Source organism: Perca flavescens, chromosome 1, assembly GCF_004354835.1.
Source record: "Perca flavescens isolate YP-PL-M2 chromosome 1, PFLA_1.0, whole genome shotgun sequence".
NCBI classification, from domain to species: domain Eukaryota; kingdom Metazoa; phylum Chordata; class Actinopteri; order Perciformes; family Percidae; genus Perca; species Perca flavescens.
In genome coordinates, this window is record NC_041331.1 from 25,122,391 (window position 1) to 25,134,415 (window position 12,025).

Consider the following 12,025-nt stretch of genomic DNA (forward strand, 5'->3'; position numbering starts at 1 on the left):
ACTCCCATGAGACATCGACAGATTTAGAGGCTTACGGGCGGCAAGATTACGAATCCCACTATGGCCACGCCAAGACCCGCCCTACGAAGCTGCTCGATTGGTTGCGGTTAGGCATTTCACCTCGAGTGGTTAAGGTTAGGGTTAGGGGATTGGTCAGGGGATAGGACCTGTACATGTAATATCGCTTACGGGCGTGACCATAGACAGTATATAGAAGGGCGTGACAGGCTTCGGTGTTTTTTTTACGGTAACTTTATTTCACAAAATTTACAAACTTCAAAACAACAAAATCGCATTTATAAAACTATGATTATGTATTTCATTATTTGACAGATTATCCAGATACAAATACCATACACAGTCAAACACAATGCGTAAAACAAACGGTAGCCTACCCTAAACTAACTATTACGACAGAGCAATAGTAAAGGAAGGGCCCCAACGTGGGCACATAAAAAAAAATAAAAAATACATTAGGCCTATATAACGAGAATCTATATGTGTAAGCATATCTATCTATCTATCTATCTATCTATCTATCTATCTATCTATCTATCTATCTATCTATTTATAGGCTAATCAAACCCAAACCCAAAAAGAAAAATCAACCCAACACAAATTTTAAAATAAGGTGCCAAAAACAAAATGTGTTAACTTTATGCTGATATTTCAGACACAAATATCACCTCATCATTTACAACAGGATGTTTTAGTTTATGCAACAGAAATACATTTAATTTACTAGATTACATATTGCACTAGATGGCACTATTGGCTTATTAGAGCTATTGGGCTGTATACTGAATAAGGTATGGTGCTAGCTCTTACATATATATATATATATATATATATATATATATATATATATATATATATATATATATATATATACATGTATATGTGCCTACCACAGGAAACTAAGTTTAACCAACTTTCTTGCATTTAATTTTTTCACACACTCAGAAAGCAGTCTCAGGAGACAGATACAATCGACTAGTCTTGTCTACTCAGGATCAATGGCAGGCAACTTGATGGTCTGGCAGAGCAGAAAGTGGCTGGCATGTATACTGGGACTTGGTAAAGTAATAAGAAACGTGTGCTGGCAGAGACAGGTGATGGACAGAGCAGGGTGCTTGGTGGACACATGGTTAATGGAATAGGCCTTTTTCACAAAATAAATTTTGACTTTTCACAGAAGGGAAAGCTCAGGTGTAAATGATGAAATGATGATGGCTGAATTACATTAAGAACAATGTTCTGGCCAATATTCAAAGTTTTTCATATTTTCTGCCTTGTCCTACAATGTCCACTGGGTGGTGACAAAACATTGCATCAACGGTATCACAAAAGCTGAATCATACCTTATTTTTGATTGATTATTCATACATCATTCAAACAGCTCTCTCTGTTTGCTTGTGTTACTTACCATATCTATTACTGTCTGGCAAATTCCTTGTATGTGAAAACCTTCTTGGTAATATAGCCTACCCCTCTGATACAAGTGGAAACACTGTTTTTATTCAAGTTCAGATGACAAATACTGGGGCAATACTATTTAATAATACAAGTGAGTCCTCAATATGTTGTGGTAAGCATTTCAAATGTACTGTAAAGGTATATTTAGAATACCACTTGATATGACTACAACACACACACACACACACACACACACACACACACACACACACACACACACACACACACACACACACACACACACACACACACACACACACACACACACTATGTGTCTACTGTACAGAGGCAGCCTGTTAGACAGGTTCCACCCAGAGAGTCGAGCCTCAGTCTGGTGGATACCAGTGCCACCCATGGATGCATTTCAAAAGAGAAGTCCTTTGAGTTGCATTCTGTATTTGTCTGAGGAGGGACTGAATTACTGTTTTAAATTTGGGGACTACCTTTGAAAGAAAGTAATTTTTTAATAGATCATTTAAAGTCAGACAGGAGATAAACACTGTTATAAAACAAAGGACATTAACTGGACCTATTCCCTATTCCACATGCAACATATAAAAAGAAAAATGTCCTCTAATATTTTTCTTTCACAGTATCAATATTGCATATTATCAGTTGCACTTAAACATGACTCCTGTTGGTCACTGCTCAACCTGTTACCTGACAGAAGCTAAAAGGCTTAATTGACAACATATACATTAAATCTTAAAGCAAACAAAAAGGCAAATGTGCAATAAAGTTTTGATAATTGTTGCTATGCACAACAAGAGAGAAAAGCCTGTGAAACAGCAAATACTATTAAAGGAAATCGCAATGTAACCTACATTAATGCACTTAGGATGTAGGCCAGCTGGAGCTGACAGCATAGAAAGTTCAGATTGTATTGTATTTGAGTCTTTTGTTATGAAGTCCGAAAGTTGCGCATGCCCAGTTGTTCCTCTCCCAGTACCTAATGAATATTTAAGCATATTCCGCGTCCAGCGCCCTTTGATTGGACCTTCTGGCTCCGTTTCCTGTGTTATGTTTTAGAGCCGAGTTTCGAGGGCACTGCTCTCTTCGCAAATTACCATCTAGCTCTGGGTTTGAACACTGCTCCGCGGCTGTCAGTGTAGGACTCAGATCTGTCTGCACGATGGACGGAGGACACCGCTGAGGATCCGTACATCCATGCCTACTGGAGTTTATCTGGAATATCTTCTGTAAACTTGGACTTTACCCACTAGAGGTTTTTTTTTTTTTTTTTTTTAAAACAGTGTGAACTTCACTAAGGTTCGCACAAATACTTGATCGCAGGAAATACGACTGAGAAGACTGCGACTGTTGTGTTGAAGGCAGAGGATGGTGAGTAATAGGCTATTTACACTGGCTGATATATTATAACACGAAGTAGGCTAAAGCCAATATAACCAGCCAATATAATCCAAAAAATCATCACAGTGGCTCTGTTGCATCCTTTATTTCCAGGTAGCTTTGATACATGTGATAGCATATAGCCTATACTGTAGTTTATTCAAATGATCAAGTCCCAAAATGAAACAAATAGTGCCAGCTCTGTTATCTCTATCCAGTGTTATCCCTTCACCATTGACCAAATCTAAAATTATACTCAACTCCAGTTTATTTGATTTTACTTGACAAATTGCTTTGCTGTTGTTGTTGTTGTTGTTGTTGTGAGAAAATCTAGGTGATACTTGTTGATATTAAGTGTTTAAGGTATTTCTGGCACTATTCTGCCCATCTTTATCATCAATCCACAATAAGTAAAAGTCACCTCAGTCTGTCTCTGACTCTCTCTGTCTCCATCCTGACAGTCCTGACAGTAGATTTTTTTATAGTCTAGAGTGAAAGTAATTAGACAGCAGCACTGACCCAGAGCTGTTGAATTTGACTTGTCAGAGTGACAGAGAGATGTCACTTTAAAACATTATCTAAATGAATTGGGTGCAGCCCTTTCTTTAAAACGGGTTAGTCTTGGAAGAAGAAAACACAGCCGGGGAGCATGTGTCAGGTGGAATATGTGGGTGTGTATGTGTGTGTGCATTACATGGAGACAGGTTTTTCCTGGTTACTGAATACCATTCCTGCAGCAGACACGCCTAGAGCTAAGTTATGGAGGAGGTTGCGTGGCCTCGTCATTGTGTTTTGACAACAATTTCTCAAGCCACAGTCTTCTGTAGCACAATTCCCACTTTGGCTGTTGGACATAATAAGACAGCTATGATGCAGCCTTTTAGCACATTTGTATGTCTTTGACAATACGTCTGCATCTTTGTTATTGGAGACATCATTTTTAACTAAAGGTGTTGTAATTTCCCTCAAGAACACAACATATACGTTTCTTTTGGATTTAAAGTTGCCTTCAGGAATATAAAGAAAAATAGCCTTTATGTAAACAGAATGAGCAAACATCCTTCAAGTTATGGGCGTCTTGTCCTTGTACTGTATGTGTCATGCATCATGGCAGCTTCAAACCTGTTGCTTTGTTCACATACTATATTTAAAAAAGGTAGGACCAAACCTGTTAGCATTCTGCTATCCAAAGTTTTGTATTGAGCCCGTAGGTCGGGTTGCACAGGGAAAAACAAAGACAAAGGTTGCATAATATGCCGTCAGCATAATAGAGCTTTTGCATATAGTTGGAATTGTGCCTTAATTTAAAAAAAGAATGAACAGTCAGCAGATAACTTGAAATACTCTCCAGCTATAACAGAGTCATGAATATAACAGTGTTGAAGGCTAAAACCTCACATTTAAATTTAAAAGAAAAGGAAATTTCAAAAAAGGCTTCTACGATGTGGTCAAAATAAGTGAAAACCTATTGTAGATTTTTTCATCAGTTTTATTTGTTTAGAAGTGGTCAAGGATAATATCAGCTCATGTAAAAAGTAGAAGAAAAAGAAAATGGTCTGATTGTCATCCTAACTGTCTGGAATAGCAGACACCAGCATCACTCACTGGTTCCTTCTCTGCCAGATGCTGAATAGCAAGTCGGTATGACAGCAGATGGTTTGCATTAGTTTCTCCTACAGGGAGGTGCGTACTGAGTAACCCCCATCTACCTTTGTTTCAAAGCTGGCGCTCCATTTTCAAACCGATCACTGCTGTAGAGATTTGCTCAGGAATTCAAGCCCTCTCCCCGAAAACAGGACGAACAGCCATTCTGTGGACCTGGGAAACTCGTTAGGCCTGTCGCTGTGGTTCAGTACACTCACACACTCTTGATCAGTTCCATACGTCTTTGTTACAAAGCTGCAACTATGTTTTCAATGCTTTGCTGTTTGTGATGACGGGCCTCATGAGGGTTGACTTCTTCAACTGTTGCACTGAAAATTCATTCTTGATAAGGGAAGCATATAAATTGCACATTGTAAATTCAAGTTGTCGACTACAAAGTTTGTGAGCTTTTCACTTTGTGTGAGTCTGCACTGAATGAGTCAAATCTGGTTTTTGCTTCTTTTTGCAACTCATGTTTTTTTCTATTTTCAATGAAAGCAGATGTTGTACTATTTTTTTTCCTGCTTTAGATTTTGTTGTCCATGGGCACATCCAGTGTTGAAAACAAAAACCTTCTATAGTCTTATACTGTGGAGATGGATGCCACACTCACATTGGTTTAATCCATCAATTACCTCATCTTTGGCCAACATATCTTGTTGTATCTTATCAACCCAGGCATGGATCCATATTCTACTCTGGAACATTTTACAGTTGATTTGATTTATTGAAATCCTAAATTGAATATTAAAGTGCTATATTTTCCTGCACAATTCATCTGTACACATGATGCAAGAGGCTGGATTACTGACAAAAATAGTTGGAGTCATTTCTTCTTTTTTTGTGTTGTTGTACAGTAGCTGTTAGCTCTGCCAAATGAAACACACACAAGACAAGGCTGGATGACACCTTTTGGTTTGGATTTTGTTCTTTCCAAAACTAGTTAAATGAATTAATAAATCATAATCAATAAATCATAAAGGATGACTATGCATTATTTCCACAGAAACCAAAGGCTCATTAGGTGTCATCACTTACAATAGAAGCATATTTTTATATTCATGTTTTATTAGTAAGTTACCCAGTGGTGACATCAAGGCCTCTAGTATTCTTGTAAATGAGAAACATGATATTGAATCCTGGAAGTGGTGAGGTGAGGAGCACCCAACGGTTCTCGTGACTTGTTTACTGTGTCCCCTGAGCAGTGTGAGCTACCCCTCCTGTGGCCAAGAGTACAGAGTAGCTGCTAGGGGTGGGAATCACTAGAGGCCTCACGATACTATATCACCACAATACTTATGTCACAATACGATATTATTGCGATTTTAAACATATTGCAATATTCTGCGACATATTGCAATTTATTACCTTTTTTCCAACTTCAACTTTTTTCCAATTTCAAATTATGTCCCCAAACACAAACTTTGTCAACATCTGTTTTATCTAAAAAGATCAATTTCTTTTGTTTATCTCAATTCAATTTTATTGCTGCAAAATGGGATTGTCAAGCAAACAAACTGATCAACACATATATAATAAAAGATTGATACTTGGCGTCTGTGTATCAATACAGTATTGCCACGGAAAATATCGCGATACTATGCTGTATAGATTTTTTTCCCCCACCCTTGTAGCTGCACAGTGTGGCTCTATATGTTATGTATGCCTCAGCCTTGTTTTCAATGACAACCAACCAAGGACCCCTTGTTGTACCCTTTACTTTACTCGTTAGACTGCTGTAGTTCTGGTTCTGTTGTCTCAGCCACTATATTTACACTGTGAATGATGGGGAGAGGATGCAGCTACTTCAGCTAATTCCCCAAAAGGTCAACAAAGCAACTGAACAGAGCGCTGTTAGTGTGTAATATTTTCTCAGAGATCATCTGGACTTGGCCAATATCTGCTGATGATGATGATGATGACAGTGATCACATTTTTAGCATTGCTAGTGTTGTCACTTTATGAAAGGCAATGTTGGTCGGTCACTTCACCACCTTTAGTTCAGACTGAAATGGGTCAATCCTCATAACTTTTGTGATGCCGTAACATTTCATCTAGCTCCACCATTAAGTTGGCATTTGTGATTTTAAGTTAAATGTCTCAACAAAAAAATTGCTGTCCCAATTTCAAGTGGAAGGGTGTAGCATGGGTCAAGGAAGAACCAATTACATTTTGGAGTGGATCCGATTTAAGGTGCGGACATTAACTATTTTTCACTTTCTGTAACATTGCAAGATAGCATGGCCTTAGCTAAGGCCTGCGCTCTTCAAAGGCCCTTTGAGTTCTGTTTGTATTTCAGTTTTTTCAGTTTGAATATAGCAGCTGTATCTGCAGCTGTTCTGGGTTTGTGTTAACTCACCGTTGACATGACACATGCCCATCATACTAGTAGGAGTGAAGTAGATGGAATTGTTTGATTGATTGAGTTGATAATTAATTGATAACTAAATTGTCTTGCTCAGCTGTTACTAGACCATTCTTCGGTAACTCAACCTGAACAGATCAGTTCTTTTTTACTTTAAGATATAAAAGTAAAGAACAAATTAACTTTGTTATAAATGCTCTTATCTGTGTCAACATAATGCTGTAAGTACTGTTCATTGCGACGTCCTTTAATGCTTGTTGTTTGTTTTCCTTGTTTTTAGATCATAAACCAAGCCGTGTCCATATAGCCGCCTATTATTTGCATGTATGACTTCCCTCATTGTGGAAAGGGTACAAGTTCAGACTCTTGCAGCTGTGCTCCGGTTATTTGCTCTGATAGCTTCCCATCGTCACATGCAAGCCAGTGTTCGGCCTCTTAGTCAGTGGTGGCCCTCTTACTCTGTCCAGTAGAAACCTCATTTGTCTTTATGTTGTCAGTTGCTGTCGGTTTGGCCTGTAGATTGTTATTTTTTTAACCTTACTTCCTTACAGAGACACTGTGCCGGCTCAGTTCAAAAGGGGCCTTTATTTATTCAAGGGCAGTTGTAAGGTGTTCAAATGAATATCTTACAATGATATCCACAAAATATGAAGTTGTACATGTATATTCTTGGCACAAACCATGTTCAAAACATGGTAGCCAGAACAAGAACTGAGTCAAGCTTTTAAAAAGCTTGTCAGCTGTTGTGTTTCCTCAGAGGGACATTAAGTAACTGACTGGAAACAAAGTCAAATTTAGCTGGTTTGAATTAGTTGTCTTTTTTTGGCACATGATTTTTTTCTGAAACAGTGCATTTCTCACTGGGGAGACATGCAGTGACAGGACTGTCAGAATAGTATCCTCTTGAACTTGAGGTTATTTTCATCCGTAAACACTGGTTTATACAGTGTACTATACATACTATACTGTACTATGTTAAGCTTAATATAATACTAAGTTACTTACAGCAGCAATAACATTCATTTGTTCCTTTTACCCTGCTTTTCTTATCATCATACAGTACAATGTACTTCTGATGGAATCCAGCTTTTCCATTTCTGCATTCAGAAAACTTGTTGTTGTTCATAAAAGACGAGGAAGCCAATCAAGCTGAAGGCAAACTTTTATGCACTTGTTTTAAGTCACCACCTATAATTTATCAAAGTAGCACATATTTCTCGCCCTCTTTTTTTAGATACTCAGGATGAACACATCTGTAAGTGCATTGTGTATTTCTGTTTAACACTTTAGCACTGCTCTTTAATTAGGAGAGTTACAGTATGCATCATCAACCAGTGCTGGCTGGTGCTCCGTTCACCACATACTGGGAAGCAGCGCAGTGATTTTCTGTACCATCAGTGCAAGCATTAAACAGCTGAGTCATTCTTTAAGCTACATCATGACTGTATCCACTTTGGTGGAGTCAAGTCAACGTCATTAAACTCCCATTCGTCATCTGTGTGCTCCACACCCCTTCACCCAATGAACCTGCAGTAGAAAACACTAATGCACTTGTCGTCACCGTTATAAATATGCAGCCCAAAGCTTTTTTTAGTTTCACTCCACCAGCAAGTTATAGTGTTGTCATGCATATTAAAGTTTATATAGTGTGAAGATACTACAATATTCATGCATTGCCAGACCTATGTCCACAGCGTTGTGTCAGCACTGGAGTATGGTCTGACTAAACCGACAATCTATTCTGGGATAGGGGAAAAAAAGGGGGAGGGTACATCCGGCACGTGAGAGATCGCCGGATGTCAGGCTTTATCCCAGCAATGTACATCCGTTGAGCAACACTAAAGTCTGTAGAGCAAACAAAAAAACTCTGGAGAACAAGCGTTGCTTACTGAAACCATGTAATGTCTGGAAAATGCATTCTTGCTCTTAGGTTAAAGCACAAGGTTTATCTGACCTTAGGTGACCTTTCTCACAGTAACGTGAGGCACGTTTGACCGATGTCAGCCTTTCAGCACTGTACTGAAGACCCAAATCGTTTTAGCACCGAGTGAAATAATTTCTATAATTTGGTGGGTTTTTCAGAGATATACCTCTGTTCTGCAGGTCTGTTTCAAGGTTATCTGTTATAATAATGTCTAGAAAAAACCGAAGCGAGTCTTGTGTTCTGAAATACAACTGCTCTGATTCAGCAGGAGGCTCTCTTTGAGACCTTTTGTAGCCTTTGACTTTAGTCATTTTCTTCTCTCCTGGCAGCAAAGTGAGCTGCCACTATAGCTTCTTAGTGCTGATCCTAGAGGGCATTTCTGTCCTCGGTGCATTATGAAATGCACCGTGCAATAAAAAAAATTATCTAGGAACAACACATGTAGTCAACATAAACATAAACAACATAAAAATCTGGGTTATTGATCACATCAAAGCCATCTTTAGCGAAATGTCCGTTTCTGCTCAATTTATTGGAGTCCATGATTTTTCTTTTACATTTGATGAATAATAAAAAATAATTAGGAGTTGCAGGAAACACAGAAAACCTTGGCATGTTTGGTGGCGTTTTACCAAACCAACGATTCACTCTGTCAAGCTTCTTCTTAGTTTCAGACCCAAAGAGTCTGCAATTTGTGTCTAACATTTATTTGCATGTATTCAGTTGCTACGAGGGAAGATAGTGGTTTGGATTTTGTTGATTGAAACTTTAGACTCCAGCCCTGTTGTGGCACAAGGCATGGCTATGAATGAGTTTCCACTGTAGATGGTTTGTTTACGTTCAACCACTACTGAGGCCGCTTCAAAAAGAAAATACAGTGCTTTGTGACATGTCTCTTGTCTAGAATTTCAGCTGAATTTCACTCAACACCACAATGTTTTATTAGCAGCCTTGTTGCTGTTGTCATCCTCTTAAGAGACTGAAATGTGTGCAATCAGCAGCTCTCAAGTTTCCAAAGTTTTACTCTACTTGGATGAAGTAAATTGCTGCCACTGTGGAGCTCAAACTGTATAGTTCAGTCTGAGATGTGTTCAAAGTCGTCCAGTATCTGTTTACACTTGATCATTATGTCCTCTTTCTCTGGGAGGGGCAGTGCTCAGCCCTGCCCTGCAGGCACAGCATTATAACATCATCACAACCATTCAGTGCTCATTTTACCAAATCCTAGCAGAATAATATATTTAATTTCATTCTTCCCTTGTGTGTGTGACCTGGAGCAGCTCCGATCCATAACAGCGTGAGCAATCTAGACATGGGAACAGAGAACGAGGCTCGTTGGTCTGCATTATTTATACTGCTGTCCCAATTACACACAAGTGACCATAGTGGAATGCAAAGATGGTTTCTGCTCCCCAATGTCTCTACTTTGTGTGCAGGCATGATCACTTACAGTAGGAAAAAAGTTGTAATTCATTATTGCTCATATTTTCATACAGTATATTTCACATTTGCCATATAGGCACCATTTCCTGTAACTTTGGCTCCAAGCCTTTGCATTCATAGGAGATTATTGTTACCCGTAGATGACAATAATTACCAGGTCAGAGCTGCTTTGATAGAAGTCTGATAATTCTTGGTTGGATCACTGCAGCGGCTGTGTGTTTGGAAGTGACCCGGGCGAGGGCCACTGGCATTGTGACTGTACTGTCGGTCAACTGACTGATAACTAATACAGTGAGATGTTTAAAAAGAGAGACCGTGTATCATCAGAGTTTTATATTTAAGGCTGCAGGCTATATATTTCTCCATATAATCAGAACACCCCTTACAAACATCCTTTCCACAACAGGTTGCTTTCTTTCTTAATCCTCTGTATGGTGTAGAACCAAATGTGACTGCATGTTGGTTACAGTAACACAACGTGGATTTGCTTCTACGCACCGCTTTAGTCATCAAGCTTTCATTTGTCTTTGACTTTGAGAAATCAAAGCAGCACCACAACTTGGATATCTTGAACTTGGGCAGGTATTATTAAAAGTTGAATCTTGTTGGGGTGTCATGCACTTTTAGTGTTGTTTTGTCTATTTTGAGCATTGTGAAAAAAAAACAATGTCAGTTGTTGAGGGACATGGCTAAAATTTAAAAAATCTACACCGTTTTACCGTCTTCCGTGTATTTATCAACCGCTTCAGTTTAGAGAGAGTCGTGCAGCAACAGTTTTCTGCTCTGTGTAATTCAGTGTGGATTTACTCTTTAATCAAGTCTGGAGTTTACAGCATCACTTTAGAGGAAGATCCTGTGTGTGTGTGTTTGTGTGTGTGTTTGTGTGTGTGTGTGTGTTGAGGGTGCAGTGTGACCTAATGAGGTCATGACATCCCATCCCTCAGAAGTTCAGACCGGATTAGACTGCTCCACACTGGGTCATGTCTTCTCTGAAACCACACACACACACTCTCTCTCTCTCTCTCTCTCTCTCTCTCTCTCTCTCTCTCTCTCTCTCTCTCTCTCTGCTTTTGTTTATCTTCTTCCTCTACGTTGGAAAGGCCAACCATCTCTGTCAGCACTTTAATCTGCATCTGGTCTGATTATTCGCAGTGAGTAATCTTGGACAAAGTGCAAACGCAAGCAACAGTGACCAGGTGGAAATGCTGTTTAGAGAGTAATACCTCCTTAAGCTCTGTTTAGTTTAGATCAGACCAAATATGTTTTGGATTCCAGCAAGGACTAGGGGAAACAATCAGTCAGAATCAACCCACACATTACTGGTGTAAATGTGTGTTAGAGCTATTCCCTGACCTATTGATATTTAAGTAGTTTGAAATAGTGTCCTGTAATAATAGACTAAAAGAATGACTGACAATTTACTGTGTGTATATATATAAATATATAATGATTACTGTTTGAGAAGTGTTTTGTTTGTTTCAGACAGTTTAGTTTTTCTTTGCAAATTATATACAGTTCTTTACAGGATACCATTTTCTGAAGCATACCATATTTTCTGAGATTGCCCTCGCTTAATTTTGGTGTAGCAATGAACTTGCAGAGGTTTCAGACTTTCTTGAGATAGGTAATCTATCAAAACAGACATTTGGGTGCCTTTTTTGTTACAATAGATACAATGTGGCTGTCTGATAATAACACATTGTGAGCATGGACTGTTACGAAAGTAGTACTTGTTGATGCATTCAACAAAGCTCAGAATTCTGATAATTCAAAAAGCATTCTATTCACAGGGTTTTCAACTTTTAGGATTGTTGGAAAAGTAA

General features: G+C 38.7%; 1 protein-coding gene across 2 annotated transcripts in view; it reads left to right on the forward strand.

Annotated features, from left to right (window-relative positions):
• The first annotated feature begins 2,484 nt into the window (after positions 1-2,484).
• The window catches only part of myo1ea (myosin IEa), a 52,670-nt gene continuing 43,129 nt past the window's right edge, over positions 2,485-12,025 (forward strand). For both annotated transcript variants that reach the window (XM_028574426.1, XM_028574434.1), the window contains exon 1: positions 2,485-2,817. In XM_028574426.1, the coding sequence (XP_028430227.1) occupies positions 2,815-2,817 (3 nt within the window). In that variant the 5' untranslated portion in view covers positions 2,485-2,814. The remainder of the gene's footprint in view (positions 2,818-12,025) is intronic.